Source organism: Plectropomus leopardus, chromosome 13 (genome assembly GCF_008729295.1).
Source record: "Plectropomus leopardus isolate mb chromosome 13, YSFRI_Pleo_2.0, whole genome shotgun sequence".
NCBI classification, from domain to species: Eukaryota; Metazoa; Chordata; class Actinopteri; order Perciformes; family Serranidae; genus Plectropomus; species Plectropomus leopardus.
In genome coordinates this window covers 11,948,116-11,973,030 of record NC_056475.1, presented here as the reverse complement: position 1 = coordinate 11,973,030, position 24,915 = coordinate 11,948,116, and the positions used below count along the sequence as shown (strand labels likewise).

The following is a 24,915-nucleotide window of genomic DNA, read 5'->3' as shown; positions in this document are numbered from 1 at the left end:
ACAAAGCATGAAATGGAAACACGTAAGTGAAGTATAAGTACCTTATTAAGTACAGTTATTGAGTAAAATGCTCTTCAGGACTGTAAACAACAGCTACACCACAGTTAAAAGACAGCTGTAGGATTTTACACAAGATAAACCACATTATGAGACATAAAACGTTACGTTCTTAAGCTTATGTTTTTAAATGTGCTAAACTATTATATTTTTTATTTTTTGTAAACACTATTTGTTTTCTGTTTCTTGGATCTGTGTACCAACAGAAATCAAACACACATTAACAGGATGTTAGTAGTCGTGGTTGGACATATGGACTGGTAACCACCGGCAGTAATGTGTGACATTGTCTCTTTTGAAATCACATTATTAAGTTTTGTGCCAATAAAGGTCACACAACATGATGATGGATCAAATGACAGAACCTTAGCAGGTAAATCTTTAAATTTTGGGGGTTTCCGAGGAGCTGCAAATGACTGAAAACAAAGACATGAGATCTTTGGAGAAAATTGGTTTATTGACATTAGCTATTGAATCAGATCGGGCTAATTGTCATTAGCTATTAAAGCCACATTACCAGTGTAGTCAAGTGTTTCATAGATTTAAATTTTTCATAATGAAAATAATCAATGTTTTATCTATTTTACAGGTTCTGATGATCTGGGCTGCCTCACCCACAAATATGGAATATGTTGCAAATGTAACTTGGTAATTTATCTTTTCTGTCTAGCACATTAAAGCTCTGAAAAACATGAGAGGATTCAGTCAGATGACATTGACATTGTGGTCTGTCACTGTCAGTTGCTACTAGTATAATTCAGGAAAAGTCACATATTTCTTTAGGTTGAATTTCACCATGAAAGCCTCTCCATTGTTTGTTTCGTTGGTCACTAACTCAAGGAGGCACTCGGCTACCTCGGATGCTCTGAAACAAAAGGTACAATTTAGAAAATAAGCATGTAAACAACATTATACATAAGTCTGCTAATATTTGTAATATATTTGATCTTTTTATTTACTTTTTTCAAAGAGCGTCTGTGACTTTCACATCTAAATTTGTTATTTGTAATGATGTGGTCAAAATAAGTCTTTCTCAGGGTAAAATAGGAACAAGAGAAACAGGAAACATGTATGTTAAAATCATCTAAAATAAGCATCTCTGTCAAAGAAAAACAGAATTGGGGATACAATTTTGCGGGTATGCCATTTTCCTTAAGTTAGACTTGAAGAATTTTGAACTGATCTTTTAACTGAGTTTAAATTTTAACTCGCCAGAATTCAGATGTTGATTTGGCAACACCAGTGGTTACAGCCATGACAGCAAATGTGGTTTACTTCAACAGCAAACACTTGTTGAGCAACTACTTTGTCAGAAATACATTAGAAGAGCAACTGGAGCATCTGTTTACAGTGCAGCCAAAATATGGATGCATTTTTAATCAACCATCTCTGTAAGCATTAACCTTGGGAAGAATATACTGTGTTTCTTGTAGCTTCTTCACAGTAAAGGTCCCCTGTGTTTTGCCAGCTGAGTCTGGCTCCAGCTTTTAAAGGAAATGTTTGATGTTTTTTTAACCTGGACCCTTGACAGGCTTTCTTGGTGGTTTTGTGTTTGTTAGTTTAAAAAACTTTTACCATTAAGTACATTGAGCTTCATATGTTTTGCCTTGCAACAATGTCAGTCATGCCATGAAATCTTGGCTGAATAATCACTTTTTGTTGAATTTGCAGCACTTCCTTATGTCATCCATGACATAGTGGCAAATAGCTAGCAGACTGTCGATACTACTCCAACCATCATGACCAGTAACAAAATATGAGTGTTGCTGGTTCCTCTGTCCTAATCTGCATGACATTAATGTGAAAGGCATGCGGAATGTTATATATTTTTTTTAAGTTACTGACTAATTTGAGATTTTACAATGGACTATTTTAAGTTAATGAATTCAAAGACTGTAATGACAGTGAAGCCAGGTGGTTACAGATGAGAACATATCTTTCCTGTGGATCACTTTTACTTAAGTTAATCTGACCTCAGCAAGAGAATGACAGACTCTGCTACTAGCACTAAAGCCATAAACATTGTCAAAAATTGGGTTTGATTTCATGAAAATTTCAGCTTACTTCATCATCCCTTTGTCCATCAATTTTTGGGTTTCTTCAACCAGGTGGGAAAATTGTCCCAATCTTTTGCAAATTTTTGAAGCCAGCTCTGTTTGGACAAGACCTGGACAAAAAGCGATGACACATATACCGTAGCAGTGGAGGCAGCCAAGTGAAAGAGACGTATACACACACACACACACACACACACACACACACACACATAATTGGGCTTCAACTGCTCACAAGCACAGTTCCTAATATGATCAATACAAGGAAAAGAAATTCAGACTGTGATTTTCTTCATCAATTTTATAGTTAAAAAAAAACAAAACTCCTTACCACCATGGCTCGAGTGAAGCCAACCACTCCATACTTACTGGCTGTATACACAGGACAGCTTGGAAAAGGACCAAGACCTATAGGATGGGGGTTACATCATTTCTTATTTTCATGCACTTATTCCCTTTAAATATAGACTAATAATGTCAAGACCTGATGGTATTTGTTAAATCTCCAATCTGTGTGCTCTGCCTGTGAGATGAAATCTTTCACATTTGTTTTTGCAAAAGGAAAACAATTATGAGAGGAAACTACAATGCTTCAGATATAATATAAATTATATATAATATAATTCTATTATAAGTCTGTGCACATCACACATGATGTGAAACAAACATAAAAGATCTCACCAGAAAAAAAACTTTACAGCTTTGAATTCAAATTATTCTAAATTTATTTGTGACTTCGATTTATTACTCTACCACAGTTGCCTTTATGACAGTAGCCTTGAGGGTCAAAACATAACAAAATTTCAGAAAACACAACATTTTTTTTAACCCAAAACAATTTTTCATAAAACACAATGAGATTGATGATGAGTTTTTATATATTTTTATTCATTATATTTCTATATCTTTACATAACCATAAACAAGAGAGTGGGGGCTCTGAATTTCATGTCAATACCTGCCATGGATGCAGTATTGATGATGACCCCTTCCCAACCTCCAGTCAACTTGTTCATGTGCTGCAGACGTAAGTTACTCTGACAGCCGCCACCTACATCACAGAACTGTTACTGAAGTGCACACTGGGTGAAGACTGAGGCGCTATGCCAGTTAAGGTAATAAATACTTACAAGGTTTATGGAGCAAGTTTTCTCCCATTCTCCCTCATTCAAGATACCAGCATTGTTGCACAGGATGTCTACTCCCCCAAAAGTTTCTACAGTTTTCTGAAGGGAATCTTTAAAGCAGTTGATAAAAGTTAGTTGTTAACTTCTAAACTCCAGAAGCCCTGACTTTTGCACTGTTCATTGCTATGTGCAATAATTACCAAGACAAAATAATGATTTGCAAACCTACTTGGCAATAAATCTATGTCTGATTCTGAAAATGTATTTTCAGTGCCAATGTTCTGTGAATGATATAGGAAGTAACGTGCACTTTATAAGATGAGGTAGAAAATAAGACCAATAAACTTGTACTAACCTTGTGAGTTTAGTAATGTTTGTTAGCTATACTAATGTTGTTATCAAAAAAAGTTACTGTTTTATCAAGACAGCAGACTGTATTGTTCGCATTAGTGTTATTGGTGGAGAGCATGTGGTTTATTCAAAATAATGAATGTATGTTATCCTATCCTGGTGATCGTCTTCAGAATCTATCAATTAGCACGACAAACAGTACAAAGCGTAAAATGAAACCAAATGTGATCAGTCAGCTAATAAAAGGCCTACTTATACAATTAAATTGATGAGATACAATGTATTAAAAATGCCAAAATATGCTACCTTTAAATGTAATGACAAGTGTGATAAAAAAAAAAATAGGTATAAGCTATTTAATTTAGGTCCATATCTTAATATTTTAGTGCAAAGTATTTGAATTTACCATATGGTGTCAGAAAGATGCATAGTGTCTGTCCTCAAGGGGTTGATACACAGCAATACACACCAATGATAGCACCAGTGATAGCATAACACATGCTGAATGATGGCATAGCACACGTGATGACTGCAGATTATGCTCTCTAACAGATCAGCAATTGACATTCATCCTTGTAATTCTACCAAACCTTCCTAACCAAGTGTTTCAAATCCTCAACCTCAACTTTAGTTTAGTCGTCTTAACCAAATTTCCATAACCTTAGCCATACTGTAGTTGCCTTGAAAACATTGGCCATTAGCACTGGACCTAATACAACTTTGTCACTGGTGATCTCGTTGGTAAATGAGACTCCAGCTTTCTCATTAAAGTCTGTGTGTGTGTGTGTGCGCGCGCACGTATGTTACCTTTGATTTGCTCCTCTGACTCAACATCACAGTAAAGGAACAGGGTTCTGTGTTGTCCATAATGTTTGTCAAGGGTTGCCTTCAAACTCTTCCCTGCAGTTTCATTCACATCCAGGAGAGCTACCTGTACACGCAAAGGACCATCAGATATAGGCCTACACTTAATACACAGTTATGGGTTCCTTCCAAAATACAGCACTAATCAGTCTACAGGAAATTACTTGTATAGCTGGACCTTGCTTCAGTGGGCACAGAAAAAACTCAAGCTACAGAAATTATGTTGGCCTAAGTTAAATGATTTTATACATCCCTACTGAAAAAAAAACAGCTAAAAAAACAGCTTATGGTGGTAGCTGGTTTGAAGATGGTTTCAGCTGGTGGAAGACAGCCTTAGATTGTCCTGACCCAGTTCTTGCTGGTCTTTGATGGTTTAGCTGGGTGGGCCAGCAGCCAGACATGCTGGTGTGACAAGCGTCAAGTTAAGCACATTTATTTTTATGGATATCCCATGACAGTAGACTTAACTGATTTATGTCCTTTGCTTTTCATGCTTCTCCCTCATGACACTTCTCCCACATGAAATTTCTCCATACTTGAAGACATTGATTCATACTAAATTTACAGGAACTTTAATGGATAAACCAGCTAGAGTGACCATCACAAGCTGGTATGACCAACTACACCATCAAAAATGATGTTAAAACATATCTTGAGCTGGTCAAACAAGCAGTTTTTTTTTCTTCAGGGATATCACAAAAAGAAGTGCAGACATGTACTCTAACTAAGCCAGCCATTGTTCACTGCCGAACACGCACTGTAATGATGCGATGCAAAACAGAAAAGTATGAACTCTGGACCAAGATTGGCCTCGTGTTTTTGAATGTTGCGCTGTAGTTAACCTTTTACAGAAATCAAGGTTTAAATGTCATTGCACAGATTTTCCTGAACCCTCTCTGATCGGTATTCAAATATTGTTCCGCCTGTTTTTTTTATTTCACTAGCTGTCTCGTCATTTCAGACCCAACCATGCCTACCTGCCCTCTGATAACCCCTTCCCTGCCAGCTCTACAACCTGACCTGCTCTTGGTCCACCTCCACTTGTCATTTGTCAGGATGTCTTTGCATTACGTTTGCTTTACAGAATGAACCTCTGCCTGTGATCCCTCTTGGTTAAAGCAACTACAAGGAGTTTTAAACTGAAACAGTCATAAACTTAATACTGCTACCTGTATACAACCAACATGAGTAAACCAGACCATCAGTGGGAAGATTGGCCATTACTATAAAGTTATTTTCTAAGGCCTGTCCCAGGTCTGATTCAGAATCACATGAAATGATTTATGGCAACTGGAATTTAGATTTTCCAAGGCAAAGTTTCACAGTGAGTTTTAAGTAAGGGCTGATACTGGGGCAGGATAATATCAACCACAATTAGATACATTAAGTCTTAGAAATGTCCTCTTTGACAAGGTAGCCATACTTAACATATTGGACTAATCTGCACCAATAATATAAAAAAAAAAATACAGCAAATTGCTTGAGAGCAGAATTTACTGAGTGTTTCAGAAAAAAAACATGTAGGTCTTTGTTATTCCTTCTCAACTGGTTCTAAATCTAGTTTTGTTATAAAACCCATTGAGTTCTTCTCTTGACATGCAAATCTCAGCTTCCAAAGCCCGTAGTTGTGCCTTTTCCCACTTTTTTCAGGTCATCAATAATGCTTTGTGTGAAATGCAGTTAGTTTTCACCTTCTTTATGTCTTTTATTACTCCATCAAGTTATCTGTTAGGCACAACAGTATGGGAGGTAAATTTTATTAATTTACTCGTCCAATGTTATGAAGGATTAAACACACATAATTAAGGGTAGGGTGGTTTTGAGTGATAGGCTGTCTGGGATGCATCATCACCACTGTGTATGAAACAGCTCCACCTACTCATCACACACCTTTATGTGTAAAACCAAAATGGTGATGGCTGAAATGCCCAGCTCTTAAGTCATGGTAGCTACATCTATTATTTTCACAGTTGATGGGTATTCTTTATTAACACTCCATAGCATTAGTTATTACATTGGCAGAAAGTATAGTTTCCATATTGATTCTACTGTACCCATAAGAGAAAAACAGCAACAATACATGGTTACATTTTGCACACATTTGCATTTAATGAAAATTTGAATGAAAAAAAAACAGAAAATGAAAAAAAAACACAGTCACAGCAAGAGATTTCATGCCATCAGAGTCCTCTGTTTAAAACAAAGTTTGGTTAAAGTCTACATTGGCTTTTATACGTTTATCATAGCCAAGAATAGTGTAATGAAGTATTTTATTTTGCCTTCAATGCATTGTTCTTTCTGGAATAAATGGCAGCTAACTTATATCTCAGCAATTACTGGTAATACTGGGGCCTTAACCCCTCTGGACTGTCTGTATGTGGTGCGACATCCAGTTGCCCGGACACGGATGCAGAGACCTGTCGTGCTGTCTGCTTGTCTGTTCTCTGAGGATGCATGCTCAGTCTGTTGTGCTTCATCTGCCTTTTTTTCAGAGCCAGTCTCTTTGTCCTCAGCTGTCTTCCTGCTGCTCACAATGAGAACCTGCCTGCCTCTGGGGCCCGTCAGGCAGATCTCAGCATATTTTGGACCCTGAGTACCATCTGACCTGGACACAGAGTGTTGACTTGCTAAGCACTCAGAATTGGAAAATTGCCACTTCTTTCCCTCTGCCCATCCTCCGCGGACAAGCCGGGCTGCAGTGAGGATAGACTCTGTCTGGCCGTCCAGCTTCTCCAGGGGGTCTAAGAATAGCGGCCCAGACATGGCTGACATCCTTCCCAGGCCAGGAGGCAAAGTCTCTGCCTTACTGCTGCCCTCCAATCCCCTGATGTCTTCTGATTTGAGGCACCAAAGCACCTGTAAAATACATTAAAGAGATGTGACATGATACTAAATAAAATAACTCCCCCAAAAGGGTCACATTTCTTTATTTTAAGGGGTCAAGCCTAAAACGTTCAGAAGCTCAGCTTTGATCTTCAACGCATGAAAAAAATATCAATCATACTACTTAGCTGATAAATGTTTCACTATGTCCAGCAGCTAGTTGCCAACTGTGTCTGAAAATTAACCCAATCAACCCTAAAACACTGTGTTGAGTTGCTGGAAACTGCAGTTGGTGATAATTCTCTGTGCTATTGGTGCAACTGGACCAATTACTGGACCAAATTATTGGTGAAACTCAAGCAAATTGGTTTGATTTCCTGCAAAAACAAAGGGAGACGGAAATTAGCTACTTAACAAGACATGGCCTGACAATTAGCAAGAAATTAGTAAAAAGTTACAAGAAATTACATGAAAATAAGAAAATAACAATAAGGGTAAAAAAAACAACAACAAAATGTCTTCAAAAGTGCTGAAAATGGAAAATATATGTATACGTGTTGTTTTTATTTAACATAATCTTAAAAATATACTTAGAATAATTATTAATATAGTTTTGTGGGCATTTTTCCTATTTTTTTGTTTTAAAACAACCCCATTAAAAACAAAACCAAAAACAGTTTTTTTTAGTTATTTTTCTTGTCACCTTTTACTCATTTCTTTGAATTTGTTGGACATTTATTGCCAAGCTGCTGCTTTTCCTCTCCATGTTTTCAAATTTAATAAAAACAGTTCTGCTGAGGTTTCAAAGGGTAAACAGCTTGCAAAAGGCATCTGAACGCAGCGCAAAAAAAAATGATGTCTATCCAGGTGTCAAAGGGTTAAAGTGGCTGCGGTTGGAACAATCCCAATCACTAAATCTCCTCTAGAGAGAGGCAGAGGTCCCGTTAAAGACTGTTACACTATTACAATACAATGTAAAAGTCAAAGCACCAGGTACTTGAGAGATGATCCTCTCCTCTGTTTAGCAATGTTTAAATGTTCAAATGAACCAACGCAGGCTATAAAAAAATACCGGCTGCTGAAGTTGTTGTCACAGAAGTTTGGAGAGGAGTGCAATGTGTTCTTTCCTGAGTGAGGACACCTTGTAAATCAGTCCAGGCTGAGGAAGTGCCGGGTGTGCCAGCTGGCACAGAGTTGCTGGAAGAAGAAAATAAATTATTTAAATTCTTGTTGTGTTTCCAAAAATACCCAATCTATCACCAGACATTTAGAAAACTGATGCACAGGACATCAATCATTGTCATTTCATGGGTGATACAACAACAACAACAACAACAACAACAACAACAACAACAACAACAACAACAAAAAGGCTTGAGTTTGATTCACACCACCTGGCAGTTTCAGGGGTGTTTCTTCATCTCAATCTTATCTAGGCACATGTGTAAACATTTATCAAAAGCATGAAGCAATCATGAAAACAGCTCCAGGGTGTCAGTATACATATAAAGATATTCACAGTAAAATTGTCACAAAACTGGAGATTTAGGTAGTACCAGATTTCAGTGGGCAATCCTTATTTTTTTTCTCTCTCTTCTCTTCTCTTCTCTTCTCTTTTCTTTCTCTTCTCTTCCCTTCTCTTCTCTTCTCTTCTCTTCTCTTCTTCTCTTCTCTTCTCTTCTCTTCTCTTCACTTCTCGCCAGCTGAGTCACCACTGCTCCCACTATCCGACCCCTCTCTCTTTTCACTCTCTCTCTCTTTCGCTAACTCCCACCCCCTTTCTCTATGTCCCTATACATAGTACAAAGTGCAACTCTTAATGTTGTCGACATTGCTGGTAAAATGTATTAAAAGAAGAGAAAATGTGACATACATAATTTGTGTGTATATGCTTGTTTTTCTGCATATGTCACAAACATTTTGCATTTTACATTGAAGCACCAAAACAACAGAAAAAAATCTGAAAAAAGTAACCCCAACTCATCGTACTTGCTTTTTATGTGCTTTAAATCACTTATCACCGTATTCATCTGCAGATGGAGTTTGCTCAGTTTTCATGAAGATGTATCTGTTCACATGTAAGTAGTAGAATCTTTTCTCTTCCAGCCTGAGAATGGCCTTTTGCCGCCCAATAGGAGGTCAATTTAAGTAGAAAAGCTCTGATAAATCAACTGTAAACCACCTGCAACTCAGTCAGTGTGGCTAGCAACTAACTGGTGAACGTAGTAAAACATTCAGCAGGTAAATAGTCAGAAGTTGGTGTAGACCAAAGCAGAGCCAAAAAGAGAAATTTCATTAGAGACTTAAACATTTGCATTACATTCATGGCACAGAATGAAACTCTAAATGAATAACGTTGCTCTACTTGATACCACTGTAGACACAACAACTTTTAGGCAACAATTTGTCTGTGGGTAAACCTCGTTAAGCCTAAATCCAAAATGAGAATGCTTGAAGATGTAACAGATGTGGACAGTCTACAGAGCAGCTGTTGCAACTACACTTCCCCTCTGATAGGTGTGAGATAAGTGCATAAAGGCTCATTTATGCTTAACATTACATATGAATTTGGACATGGATGGAGCCTTCTATCTGTACTTAATGCTCATGTTGTCCATATTTGTGGGCTCATTTTTGAAAACTAATGAAACAAAGCAGTATGACTAGAAAGACTAGCCAACAGTTCAAGCGAGACATGACCAAAGGACAATGATATGTATCATAAATGCCCGTAAGATACATAATGTGGCACATCTTCTCCCTAAATTGCTTGTATGGGTTATGTCTTAAATGAAGCCAAAGTGTTGGTGAACTGCAAAAAAAAAAAAAAAAAAATTACATGCTGTACTGCCCCCAAGTGGCCAAAAAAACCCCAATATATGCAGATTTAAGCCACCATACTGGAAATGTAAATCTTTACTTCCTTTTGATTTAAATCAGAGTTGAAATTTTCGGAATTCAGTTAAGACCTTTTTTTTTTTACTTTAACCAAGCCCTATGATTTGCCGAAACTGAAACATAAGAAATGAAAATTATGCTCTGGTTAGCATAACTAGGTATTTATTATTCTATTAATTCATAAGCAGAATATTCAGGTGACAGAGTTGCTCTAGCTGCTAAATACGTAATTTCGGTAAAATTAATCTTGTAATCATTTTTTTTTCTCTGCACTCATTTGGCTTGTTGTTCAACTTATCCACCTCTGTATTAGATTTTGTACAAAAGGTCTGGATTGTGTTGACTGTGGACGGACTGTAACCTCAGTCTGCAGGGCTGCCGCTCTGCTGTCTGTTTGCTTTGATCAGGCATTTGGTCCATGGTCTTCAGTTCAGAAGGTCTATCTGCTGTAGACAACGCAGAACACCTAGGTTTATTGTGTGTGTGTGTGTGTGTGTGTGTGTGTGTGTGTGCACGTGCGCGTGTGTGTGTGTGTGTGTGTGTGCCTGCGTGTGTGTGTGTGTGTGTTAAATGACCACATATTTAACAACCAGTTCTTGCACAAAGTAGCAGGGTTCAGGAATATATACACATTGGACTTCATACAATAACCCCTGAACAAACAGATTCTCTTTTAACTACACGTGATCTGAAAACATCTGGCAAATACACCAGTTTTCCATGAGTGGTCCAGGTCTGTTATTCAAGTCATGTACAGATACGTATTCTCCCACTTTAGTCATGTACCACTTTCTTTTTTAGCAAGAAGTTTTTTTACTTGGAATCTCACTCCCTGTTAAATGATTCTCTCTGTCTACTTAAACAGTGCTCGCAGTTAAAAACATTTTCAAATTGTTTTGGGTCTCCAACTATGACTACTAACCCTGCTACATTTGTTATGTTTCATTTTCTGATTTTCAACTGCAGGACTTCAAGCTCTAAACCCTTTCTTTTTACTCTTGGGTGCCATTTTTGTGAATTGAAACTCACCTATAGGTAGCCCTATGGCAATTTACTCAGGAATGTGCACTCCTGAAAAGGTGGTTTTCAAGTTTCAAGTTTTTGCAGTCATGTAGGCCAGATGTAACACAGGAAAGAACATGAACATATATCTAATTTGAAGTTACACATTTGGGCATTTGGTTTATTTTCAGCATATCAGATATTGATCAATTCCTTTGTTGACTCAGTGTGTGTAACTGGTATGTCATCCTTGGAAGTAAGGGGTTTCTTTTTCCAAAATACAACTCCAATGTTTTATTAACTTTCATCCACTGCTTTGTACTGGCTCTGTTCACATGTTTGCAGCTGTTGCACGTGCATGACTGAGTATTAAGATGCAAGTCAAAAACACGAGGTTTCAATTTTAACTACTTGCGACTATTTCAAATATGTAAAGATTTCCATAATCATGTGGTTGTTGGCCTTCAAAATCTGCTGTTCACATGTTGAGCTTTCCCCCCTCCATTCATAGAACTCTCTGGATATATGTTCCCAGAGGGAGAGTGAGAGCTGGGTCTTACAGCAGTTCACTCAGTTTGTGCTGCCTCATATCTGGGTCAAAAGTATTGGGAAGGCTGCTGAATACACACTCTTATTGACAAAAAACAAGCTACACAGTTGCACAGGGTGAAATGTTGCTTTGTTACATTGAATTTGGGTCTGCATATCTAGGTCACCCTTAGGTGAAACATGCAATGCAATCCTTGTCCTGAGCAATGTCACTATTGCAACATTTCCTACACATTTTCTGCAATCTAAAAGATCCTCTCCACATTAAAAAAAAAAGGTTTTTTATGTTTATATCCCCTAAAATATCAGACCTTGACTATAGTATACTAACTTGTATGTAGGGGAAGTTTGTCACCAGAGCTGTGTTGTTGCATTCCTTTACTGAAGGAGGAAATGTCTGAGTGCTTCCTCAAAAACTTGGGTTCAAATATACTCGAGGAAGAAACCTGAAACCTCCTGCATAGAGTGGACTTAAAAAATATATCTTTATGCAAACTTTGATTGGACCTCTAATAGATAATTATGTGATAACATGTGAGAATGTGGACTTCATAGCAGATTTATTCTGTGTTTTACAATTACTAAAATTAGTGCACTATAGTCCCCATAGCCAGAGCCTTGTCCAAACTTTGTTTTTGTGCTATACCAGTGTTAGAAAGCAGAACTAAGCACAAGCAGCTGTGGTGGTTGGGGCAGATGCCAGAATTTGACAACAAGGGAGAAAGAGTAGATTTGCTTCCAGACCCTTTACTGAGTTTTTTTTCTTTAGGAAAACCATGTTACTGTAAACAGCATTTTTAAACATACTTTAAAACATGTCAGCAGGGGAAATTAAACTTCTGTCAGCTACTTATTTTTTGCCTATGGGCAAGCTGAAGTTGGAAAATAATTTCTCCCTGAGCTACTTCAGCCTCTTTCTTTCAAGAACTTTCAGCCCTTCAAAAGGTTTTTAAATGTTCAGAGGAAAGCAAAGAGTTTTAATACTGTTTCTGATAAAATCACTCTTCATTGATGCTTTTATAGATATGAATGAGTAAGAGAGACCGTTGAAGATGAGCTTTCAGGAGAGACAAGTCTGCTGAATCACGTGTTAGCATTCAAATAGAGGCAAGTTGTGTTTATGGTAGAAAATTTTCAATTGGCAAACTTTTTTTTTTACATGCAGGGATATCTTTTTTGAAAAAAAAAAATCCCAAAACAAAACATTTTTTTTTGAAAAAGAACACACCATTAGGGGTGGGGGTGGGGGGTGGGGTGTTATGTCTCCACACACCCAAAGTTTTATGTCCTCCTGCAAGACTAAGGTGACAAACATGATTTACAGTAAGCAAGATCAATTAGTGATTAGGACAGCTGTGGAATGGTTAAGAAGTGAACATACTGAAAATGGGATTATTAAAAAGTAGTTTCAGTTTTTTAAATAATTATTGTAATACTTATTATATAAATTCACAGATAGCTGTAACATGCATACATATCTTGGTGACGTGGATGATATAAAGGCTACAGCATATGAGGAGGAGGTGTTTGTGGTGGAGGAGGTACACCTGTGCACCTGAATATAAATAGTGGCTCATTCATACATCAGCAAGAAACCTGTGACAGCTGAAGACACACAGATGATAAATCTGCTAGCTTCAGTGACGTGCCCATACCGTCATAATGCTTCACTGAATGACACAGTATTTCCAGGAAATGCTCAAGTTAGTAACAGTTACTAAAGCTGTCACTGTGTTTGATATGATGATGTACAGCAGGTCATCACTGTGGCATTCAGCTCTCTTTGTAAGCAGGAATGCGGGGCAGGGCAGCTGCTCGGTTACTAAGGAAATTAGTTTCTGTTTTTATAAACCCCCCTTTTTCTTCTCATTTCATTGAAATTTGCTTCCGTTATTTTTGAAATCTTTATGTTGCTTTATTTACAGCCAGTATCTTCTCAGAGATTTTGTTCTCCTTCATTCACAGCCTTTACTGTGGTTTGTGGCTTGCAGTTGCTGTTGTGTCTCATTAAAAAGGTTTGTCAACAGTGATTGTTAAAGGTTGGGGGAGCTTTATTTGGTCACGATTTCTGCCCAGATTTTCTAAAAGACTACAGACAGGTGGCCTTTTTGTCCCAAAACCACCTGTTACATAACTTCTACATTCAAATACTTTGTGAGCAAAAAGGATGACTTGTTGGTTGTGAGGCCTGAATTTCACAGGTTTGATCCCAGCTATTATTGCTCACTGTACACGACAAAAGAGAAATGTAGGTGCTTCCTCAATCCAACATTTCATGAACATTTTTCACCAAAGAGCTCAGAGTTTTAGAAACCCTTCCTACCAGAAAAACCAAGCCACTGCTTATTTGGTCATACTTTTTTGACCTAGAAACCTCTTGTTGTCATGCAAATAATGACTGTCTTTCCCAAGGCCATGGCCAGTAACCAAGCAGTTTTAGTTGTCTGAACTTTAATTTAAAATAAATAAATACATAATAGTACCCTTAAAAACAAAGCTTACAAAGTGCTTTGACAAACAAAGCAAAAGCAGAAATGGGATACATAAAAAGCAGTACAACAACAGGAAGCCAAAACCACAAAAAGATGCATAATGATGACAAAGAGACACAATACCACTGTTTCATAACCTGTCAATTCTTGTGACCAAATATAAAGGAAAGAAAGGAAAAAACCTTTTCCTCCATCACCAAAAAAAGATCCCATATAATATCCATGCCAGTTCCTTGGGACAAATTTCTTGAGCTGCCATTTTGTACTAACAATCATATAGTGAGAGAGGATGGATGACTATGCAAGAAATAGTAAAACACTTTGACCCCATGTTTTACACCTGATTTTAATATTTCATTTGTATCTATATATTGCATCTGTACGTCTGGTAGAAATGCAAGCACACTGTGATCAGAATACCATTAGATTGGCTAAACCACATCTGGACGTCTGTCTTGCATTGTGATTGGATATCAGCCAAGATGATATAATCCATGTACTGTGGTCACATTATCAAGACAAAAAATCCACCTAGCATGCTAAGAGGTCATCTCTCACTGCTTCTTTGGCTTCTTCTTAGCTGCCAGTCAAAAGCTACAAGTAGAAGCAATTGCTCGCAAGTGTCTTTTACAAAGTTTTCCAGCCCTACATAACCGTTTACAAAATCCAAACAGGTCTTGCAACAAAGATGCTTATCAATATTTGATATTATTACAAAACCCATCCCATGATAATACCAGAGGTAAATGGGGCCTTTGAGACACTTGGACTTGGATGCTGTTTATAAGCTTATTTCATTGTTATTGTTATTCTTTCTGTTGTGAAAATTTTGCAGTGATGACTGAACACTGTGAAACATGAAAGTGTTTTTCTCATGGCTCATGGTAAAAGCTGCCATACAATGCTGATATGTCAATCACAGTTCTACGAACCATGATTTGTAACTACTGAAACCATATTGATGTTGACTGTTGTCATCCATTTAAAGAAATAAACACAAAGTTTACATCCAGAGCTTTGTGTTTCAGGTGATTAATATCATGACCTGTGTGTGGCATTGGTCATGTCATGGCCTCACCCTCGTTTTAATTCTCTGCTCGTTACAATAAATAATAGCAAGGTGATGCTCAAGGAGTGCAGGATGGACTGGTTTATCCAGTTTGTTCTGTTGTGTGCAGGTATTCTGAACAGACTGAGAAATGACAGTTTCTCAGTGCAGACATCTGCTGTGAACAGACGTCCGACTCAGAGCTCTCTTATCACACAAATACACAGGTGAGACATTATTCAAATTAAATTAAATTAAAGATTTGCTCTTGTTATTCTTTACCTGTCTATATTTAGTATTTATGTCATTTTATTTTTCTCTCATGTAATGATTTATTGTTTTTTTAATGTTTGGAAAACACTTCACAAACTCTACTTAAAAGCAATTTGCTATGATATTTATTAGTTTTAAAAAATATTTAATTAAATTTGTATCACCATAAACCATGCATTGTGTTCAGTTAAATGTATATCATTAAAGCCTATTTATTTCATAAATTTGATGAACATGATAAATCGAATAACTGATGATTTGAGGACCTAAAATTAGAGTTATACTTAAGAAATGTTTCTAAATGTTGAGCTTAAGACTCATGAAGTGTATGCAGAGAGAAGAGAAGATGTTTGATCTGGGCCATTTTTGTTATTTCTTTGGCTCTTTCTTAAAGTACAAACAATGGTTAACTCTGAGGCGTTTTATTTTTCAAATGACCACAGCAACTCAAGTAGATTTTCTTAAATGAGTGAAAGGGTTTTGTTTGTCATAATCTGAAAAACTTTGAAAGAGACATATAGTCTTTTCTGAACTGTTGGCTGGACAGCATTATTAGTCAGTGCCTTCCAAAACCAAAAGTTAAAGTGTTTGTTTGATCCGACGGTGCAATGTTTAAGGTTTAGATTAGGCACAAAAGGACTTGGTTAGAGTCAGGGAACAATCATAGATTTGGTTAAAATGACTTCTTCATTAAGGTGAGGGGACCTTTGTCACCATGGCTGTTTACTTATGTAAATAGCTACTGGGTTAAAGTTAGCAAACCATCGTACCATGCAAGGTGCTTAGAGAAGAAAAAAAAAAGTCCGCTCACTAGATTATGATCCCATGAATATTTTTTAACATCACTTATTTAGTGATTTTTGAGATTTTTGTATGGGCATAACAAACTGAGTTATACAAACATATATGTAAACCTGCATAATACTTTCCATCAAACTTTGTACTTTTGCTGTTACACTTAAATTGTTGTTAGATATATCCTTAAAAACGAGGCAGAAAACAGTAAAAAAGAGGAGAAAGAGAGTGTGACCTAAAACAAACCTAACCCCATCAAACCTAAATCTGGAGTTCAGCACTCCATTTCCCTGATCCTATACAGCCCCCAAATTCTCATCAATATTCCTGGATCCTTTAAGATCACAGGAACAGCATGTACAAATTTCAGAGAACAAAAAACAAAAGCAAAAAACAAAACAACAACAAAGCAAACAAACAAACAACAACAAAAGAAGTAGATTTGGGCTTGAAATTGTATGTAATGTATGTGTTTATTGGTTTCTACCATATTCTTCATTATTAGCTCCTGACCCAAATTTGGTGCCGTGTCTTTGTGTTCATCCATCCACCTTTACATACATTTTACCCAAAACCACCCACAACTGCCTCCATTCATACGCATACACATAATGTTTCAATCTACATGCTCCTCACAATGTAGCTTGAAAGCTTGCAAAGTTGCCCCACATGCTTGACCATTTTTTTTTTACCAAATGCATGACATTAACATATTAGCATGACAAAAACACAAAAAATATCTCAGGTTAACATCTTATTTCTCATGCTGACACATTTCAAGGAAGTCAAGTATGATATTAAATATTCCTTTCGATTGTTTATTTTGTTTCAATGTTGTAGCAAGGGTTTCACCAGCTGCCAGAGTTTTTTTTGGCACATTGTATATACTCGTATCTTATACAAGTGACATTGGTAAAAATGTGTAACGTGGACTGTACATCCTAACTTCTTTCTCTAGACGAAATCATGTCTTCCAAGATGGTCATCAGGCAGCCTCAGCCTGTGATGATCCGAGAATCTGATGAGTGGGGATCTGGGATATGTGATTGCTGTGACGATGTGCCAGAGTGTAAGTGTGTGAGCTTCAGTGCACGATTCACATTCACACCACTGCAAATGCTGAATGATAAACTTATAAATATGTTTATAAAATCAAGCCTTTTAAAATCTGACATCACATATTTATCGTGTTACTTTTTAAGACTGAAGTTAAAAGCTAGTTTAATCAGTTCAGACTTGAATTTTATCTCTGTGCACGGAAAGTCATGTTCTGCCTCTGGGACAAAGGAACCTTGTTTGCTCACTTAAATAGCAAGTCTTTGTTCCTCAATTCGCTGCAGTTTTCCAATACGCTAAAAACATATTTTGTCAATACCAGCTTCATAGAAATTTAGAGGATTACAGCACAATGTCATTTAGTTGTTTCCTTACTGATTCAGTCTGTAACTCCCAATAAACTTACCAAAATTACTAATCTCATTTGTTCATAGAACACCAACACAGCTGTAAAATATTGAACAAAATGATATTGATAAAAACTTCAATCCATATTATATGAAATTACATCAGTTTTTCAATAATACCAACAAATCTGATGTAAGAGAAAAGTTTCATACTGCACCTAAGACTGTGAATGAGAAGGAACTTGTGATTTATTTATTTACTTATTTCCCCATTTTTATTTGCATCTTAAATCATCTTGTGTAAGAGTGTGTCGTGTGTCTTTGTCTCAGAGTGTTTGTAGGTGTGTCTTTGTCTCAGAGTGTTTGTAGGTGTGTCGTTAATCAGAAACAGATTATCTGTTGCTCTTCGGTGTGTTTTACTTTATTTTTTCCTGGTTAAGGTTGTTTTGCTTTCTGGTGCTGTCCCTGCTTTGCCTGTATAACTACCAAGAAGTACGGCCAGTGTCTTTGTCTCCCCCTGCTGGAGATCTTTGGCGGCTGCATCCCTCCCATCACCATGTCCATGCGGGTCTCCATGCGGCAGCGTTATGGCATCAAAGTAAGGCCACAATTCTTGTTGATGATGTCAGCTGGCAAAAAAAACAAAAAAAAAAGTTTCTCTTGGTTGCTTTAAAATCCTAATCTGTTATTCTTGACCTTTATTTACTAAAAGTGTAATTTTATGAAGACCAACGGAGATAATTCACTCAACAAACTAAAAAAACCCTCACTGAACCAAAATAAATCATTTGCAGTCATTAATATTATATCAGATGTGAGAGTTAGTATTTATTAAAGCATTTGAATCGTGGTCAAGATGGCAGAAAGATTTTGAACAAATGCAATGAATTCTTTAATTGGTTAAAGTTGGGAAAAGATCATAGTTGGGTTTAAGAAATATAAGATAACCTCTCTATTATCATGGTTAAATGAACTACTCAGTCACGGTCAGACTGATGTGTCATTTTTCCTGGGAGGACAGTCATAGTACTCTTAGGGCTAGAACGTAAATTATTTAATTAATTAATAATTAAAATCAATGGTTCATTACAAATTTCCTCCTTTACACATACCAAGGCTGTGCAAGATCCAGCCTGTAGATCTGATAATTCACCTGTTGTTGACTTTATTATCACTGTGTTTTACCTGCAGGACACCATGTGTAGGGACTGTGCGTTTGCAACCTTCTGTACGTCCTGCAGCTGGTGTCAAATGTCCAGAGAGCTGAAGAGAAGAGACATTCAAGTCGTTCTAGTCAGCGCCAAGAACACATGACTGCCCTCGCCTCACTCATCACCAGCACCACGGCTGTCACGTTTGTAAGACACAATCTGCTTCACCTGCTACTTCCACACGGACTGATTGATTAAAAAACACATCACTGAAAGACTGAAAAACGTCAACAAAGTTACCACTGGTCATATGCAGCAGCAACTTTTCACTGGTGTATAGGTTGTTCTTCATGAGCATTTATTAACCATGAATTCCCCCAACCTGGAATTCAGTTTATCAGTGTATTTCATAGTTTAAGATGTAATTTCCGTGTACCATGTTTAATTTTTAGTTTATTATTTGCCAACCTGCTTCATTAATGGATTCTTCTTCTTCTTCTTCTTCTTCAGCAAGAAAACTTGTTTTGTTGTTTTGCTTAAATTTTGTTGTGCAACCACTGAGAGTTCTATTTTTATTTGCTGTAAATATGCACATTTACTTTAAGTATTTTTATATTTTATTTCATGTCTGCTAATGTAATATTTGCTAAGTTTACTTTTATAAATTATTGAGTCATGGCCAATTAAATCAGTTAGATGACTACAGTATGGTGTTATTTCTTTGTATATTCATATGGCACACTGTAAGGAGAATGTAAAGAAGCATACATATAAAAATCAGTTAACAAATGTATAACACAGAAAGGGCAAACTGCACAAAAAACTCCCCATATAACTTAAGTTCACTTTAAATATTAATGTAAAACCTGGCACAAAAGCTAGAGGGAGCCACACTCCTCAAAATGAGGAGATATGTTTTACGGAGGTTGAGGCCATGTAGGGTCACAGTGGATCAGAACTACTATATTAAACAAACCTTTTCTACACATTACAACACAGAATGCTTTCGTTATCAACTAGCTGGTGGAAAAAAGTGCGGCATTTGGCAGCTAAAGAGCCAGATATTGAGGAGTTGGTGGAGACCAAAAAGGAGACCAAATCAGGCATAACAACAGTAGACGTGGTGGCTAAGCATTTGCTGTGGTGTCATTTGGTGTTTTTCTGCCCTCTAGTGGCAGAAAAAAACGTGTCTTTAAATGACACCATCTGTACTATTTGGTCACCTAGATGTTTGCCAAGATCCAATAAATTTAAAAAAAGGATGGGGAAGAAGAGATTTAACCTCTTTTTTCTGTTGTTCAGTTTGCACGATGAACTTATGGAGTCTCTATCATGTCATGTTTCTCAAATTACTCACAATAAACTTTCCCATTAGTTTAGTCCGGTTTGCGTTCCAGGGGAGTCGATCCCTCCCTTCTGCTGGCACACTTGGCCCTGGTGTTCACTGTAAATTGCTCAGTGGGTTGTTTTTAATGGGATTATAATGACAGTTATGGTTTGCAAGAATTGATGTTTGTGACTTTTACGAGGTGTGAGTGAAGGGGCGGGTCCAGGCGGCTCATAAAGGCTGCAGGAATGTTAATTGGTCGAGGCCACTGCTGCCCTCTTTGTTCTGCTTTCTCATACTGGGCTTCTGTTGCGCCCGTTAAAGGCCAAAGAACTGATTTAAAATCTGTGACTTTAACCCCGCACACCCTCCAACACCCCCCCAAACACACACACACATATGTACACAGCTTATCCCACCTACAGCCCCCCTCTTTCATCCCCTCCCATTCTTTCTTCTGGGTTTTTCCTTCCCACTCCTGAAGAAAATGGACCCCTTTGCTTCCCTCATTTCCTCCACGTTGCTTAATCAGGTGGTTGGCACTTCCCTCCCTGCTGGGTTTGATCCAGTGTTGGGGGAGTAATTTTATCAGTTTCTTTTTCTTTCTCTTGTGGTCACACGGACGGTTGCACTTCCAGCCAGATGACTCTGTGCTGAGGTGAGGGATGTTTCTGAAAACCCAAACGGGATTTGTGTTATTTTTTATTGCTTGGATACATTGACTAAATGAGCGCATAAGTTTTTATTGTTTCTTTTATACAAAATTATCGTAGGTTTGATACACAGAAGTCGTCTTTAGAAACGGTTTGGTAAAAGCACTTTAAAAAAAAAAACTTGGCAGGTGATTGGATGAATCATCTGTCCATCAGCATCATAATGAGCCAGTGAAGAAGAGAGCAAAAACATCTTTTCCATCACAAAAAGCCATCATTGACATTCTTTCATCCCCTTTCAATAAGAAATACTTTCTAGTTCTGATATAACTAATGCGATTGCGGATTTTACCCTAACCTCTTCAAGAGTCGTTGTTGTTTTGAACGAACAGTCATCTCCAGGTATTGTTGTACACAATGAAACCACGCCCATAGCTGCCAGTGGCTCCTCATAGCATGCTGACTGGTGCAAACCACTGGTGGTGTTGGCACAAATACATTATTTAAGGCCTGATATGATGGATTTTCATGTGATTTTCATGATCCTGCAATTTCTAAGTGATTTTGTGATATTGTGATAATCCAGATGCTGCGCAAGGTAAGCTAAGCACACCCTCACAGAGATGCCAGCATGAGTTGTTTAATTACAGTGGAGGAAAATTAATTACAGTGGATCAGTCCCATATTGTGTGGTTAATTCATGTTTTCTCTGGATCTGTTTCTTAGTTTTCTTTTAAGGGAGCAGTGTGTAGGATTTAGTATGTAGTGGCAGACTGCAACCAGCTGAAACTTCTACCATGTGCCAAGTGTGAGCTCCCGGTTAGTATCCCTTCATTGTTCATGGTCTAGTTTTTAAATGGAGCTGAATTTCAACAGAGCTTTCTCCCCTCTCCAAAATAAACATTTAACCTGGTAAAAACACTGAATGCTGTTTGGTTTGCCCTGAGGGGGCTGAAATCTATGGTGGCTAATGTGAAAGCCTGTTTAGAGCGAGTGTTTGGTTTGTCCAGTCTGGGCTACTGGGGAAACATGCAACTGGTGGACTCAGTGGATGAGGACCCACTCCCTATATAAACGACTAAGTTAATAAAAACACAAAGACTCTTTAGGTTATTATACACTAAGTAAAAACATACTCATATTACATCCCACTTTGCCAATATGTTTGCCTAAATCCTACACACGTTTAAGGAATTATTTATTTATTTTTTGAAACTACATTGTATCCTTTAGGAAACATGACAACTATAAGATGTGTGGGAATGTAAATCTGCTCCTTAAAAGAAAAAATCTGTTTTTTTAGTAATAGTGAATAAAACAAAGTTGAGCTGTAACTATAGGTAATGAGGGAACCCTGAGATTTAAATCAGAGGTCATAGGATGGATTTGAACCTGTAGCACGTGGAATCTGCTTGAGTGTCATCCTGTCTGTCCCGAGGTCTCCACCATGACAGATAGAGACACCGTCTATCTGTCCATAATTTCCAGGGGAAGTGTTCCTTTTAAAAGACAAGGTTGGAGTTGCCGGAGAGTCCGCTGATAACAGCTCAGGTTAAGATGGGACGGGAGGGCCAGGCGTAGTCCGACACACACTATCAGACGACGGGCCTCCGAGCAAACAAACAGCTCTGACCTCTCAAAACAACGGCAGCAGGGAGCAGCTGATAGTGAGAGACGGATAGGTAGAGGTTGGTGATGTTGCAGCATGTGCGTGTGTAGGGGAGGCAGAGGGCAGGGGCAAAAGGGCATGCAGGGCAAGAATGATCTTATCCCTCAATGATCTTAGTGTTTCAGTGTCTATAACAATCTTCAGGTTGCGATTGCTTGTGAGTCACTATGTCCTAAAGAACCCCATAATAAATTTAGCTCTGGCTTCAGTGGAGACTTTTGGCATCCCATAATGCTCTAAAAAATTCCTGTGGGGGAGCTGACATCCACACAAGCAGCGACATCTTTTACTTGTTCACAGTTTGGCATCCAAACTAACATTGTCCCATCCAAGTTCCTCATCTGCACTGATATGTTAAAACAGTAAAAAAAAAGCATTTAAAGGGTGAATTTACTGGAATGACAAAAACACATTTTTTTGTCTTTGCCTTTTAACACTTAAAAATGAAAACAGCAAAATCTAATTCCATAAAGGATGAGATACTACACATACGAGCACACTATGCTGTTATTAAAATAACTCCACTGACTTTTGGTTTCACAGAGGAAAAGAAGAGCTGCCTCCCGGGTTAAAGTCCTCAGTTTGTTTGACCTTTCCATTTCCTCTCCTACCTGCCCAATACAAACTTTCTCGTTCTTTATATTATATTGGTATCTGACACTGAGATGCACTGACAAAGCAGTGCTACTTGATGAGCTGGGAGTGAGTGGGCAAGATACACATGTACATTTACATACATGCACGTCTGGATTGCTAACCACATCAAAAACCACACAGAAGCTCCGATTACACACAGAGAGGTAACGAACCTTCATTCTCTGGATGCCATTATGTTGCTATATCGTTACATAGCAACAGGAGTGGATAAAGCACCTGAAAGCCACACCTGAGTAGAAATATCGATTTCTTACTATAATATGACCTTGGTAGAAGTTAAAGTCCCCTTTTAGAATATTACTTGAGAAAAATGTCTTAAAGTATCTGATATCTACTAAAGTATGTATTTAGAAAAGTAAAAGTATACATTTCATTTAGGAAATGTAGTGGAGTAGCTAATAGACAGACATATAAAAACTCATATACCCCCCCCCCCCCCCCCCCCCCCCCCCCCCCCCCCCCCCCCCCAAAAAAAAAAAAAAAAATTTAAGTACTATATTAATACTCTGGATGTCACATTCAAAACCTTAAATGCAAATACCTGGAAATAAATGTAATATGTAAATTATACTGCTGTCCTCCAGGCATCATTGTCAAAAATGTTTGCATGACAAACTGTGGAGAGCATTTTCTGGTACTAAAAAACTCTGGTTTAATCTTAATGGATTGTAAAAATAGATAAAGATAAAAACAGATAAAACACATTTTCACTTATCTTCATTTCTGTGGGTAGGTATTTTGTGTATATGTAGTTGTACTGTGACACATACAGACAAATGAGAAAGAGAGGGATGGGAGAGGTCAGTGAAGGGGAGGAAGGGTCAACAAATTCTTTGATTACTGAACCTTGTCAGTCAGATAGCAGAGGGTTTGAACACTTGGCAAACTCACTGGACAGCAGCGGCACAGTCTCATTAGTCTCCAAAAACTGCATGCAATCCTTCTGATTTGAATCCAATCACAACTTTAAAGCTCTTTGATGTCTAATATTTTAGTTTTCCCCCTCATTCTGTAAACCATGTTATCTCGCTACGTTTTTCAGTCCTATTAAAAGTTTTATGTTGATATAAAATTATCAAACTAATTTATTACAAACCAACTCCAAACACTGCTAATGATCAGTTGTTTGTTTAAGTCATTAACAAGTACAGCATTTATAATTCCAGAATCCCAAATGTGAGAATTTGCTGATTTTTAAATCATTGTGATTTGAACATCTGTGGGTTTTGGACTGTATGTTTGACAAAACAAGACCTCTGAAGAGATTACTTTGGGCTCTCAGAGCTTATGATGGACATTTTTTCTCTTTTCTAGCATTTTATTGACTAAATGCCATTTTGATAGCTGCAGTAGTTGTAATACATACAGAAGAATATAATGAATAATGAATGAATATAATGGATATACAAATGTCCCATCTACTTTAGGTGGAGTTGTATTATGCACCCCTCTTCCACTGGGTGGCAGTACTGAGAGTTAAACTCATGCCAGGCTCCTGTGAAGAAGATCCAGGCTGTTGTTCGCCTTGATATACGGCTGCTGGAAACAACCCTCTAAGTGCATCTCAAGGTTCATTGAAAGGGTGAATAAGATCTATAACTCTTGTGTTGATGTCATCGTTCCTCTGTTGTGTCGGAGGGTGACCTTACAGACTTGTTTAGTTTAAGAAATAAAAACATTGTTTGGCCTAAAGATACTAAAAATGTGATTTAAACAAACTCTA

General features: G+C 37.5%; 2 protein-coding genes and 1 long non-coding RNA gene across 3 annotated transcripts; 1 reads left to right on the top strand and 2 right to left on the bottom strand.

The window, feature by feature from the left end:
- Positions 1-804: 804 nt before the first annotated feature.
- Positions 805-4,986, bottom strand: LOC121952738 (15-hydroxyprostaglandin dehydrogenase [NAD(+)]-like). Its single transcript, XM_042499557.1, has 8 exons — positions 4,972-4,986; positions 4,801-4,854; positions 4,396-4,519; positions 3,237-3,347; positions 3,069-3,161; positions 2,442-2,519; positions 2,122-2,275; positions 805-922 (listed from the first exon to the last, which is right to left on the bottom strand). The coding sequence occupies exons 1-8, from the start codon at positions 4,984-4,986 to the stop codon at positions 805-807; spliced, it is 747 nt and encodes a 248-aa protein (XP_042355491.1).
- A 1,387-nt stretch (positions 4,987-6,373) lies between these two features.
- On the bottom strand, positions 6,374-8,896 carry LOC121953060. Its single transcript, XR_006106476.1, has 3 exons — positions 8,832-8,896; positions 8,348-8,472; positions 6,374-7,308 (listed from the first exon to the last, which is right to left on the bottom strand). It is a non-coding gene; the product is annotated as an uncharacterized LOC121953060 (long non-coding RNA).
- Positions 8,897-15,432: 6,536 nt separating this feature from the next.
- On the top strand, positions 15,433-19,376 carry LOC121952806 (cornifelin homolog B-like). The gene is made up of 4 exons (XM_042499644.1): positions 15,433-15,491; positions 17,291-17,401; positions 18,176-18,333; positions 18,927-19,376. Exons 2-4 carry the CDS (start codon positions 17,299-17,301, stop codon positions 19,047-19,049), a joined length of 384 nt encoding a protein of 127 aa, XP_042355578.1. The 5' UTR covers positions 15,433-15,491; positions 17,291-17,298; the 3' UTR covers positions 19,050-19,376.
- The last annotated feature ends 5,539 nt before the right edge of the window (positions 19,377-24,915 follow it).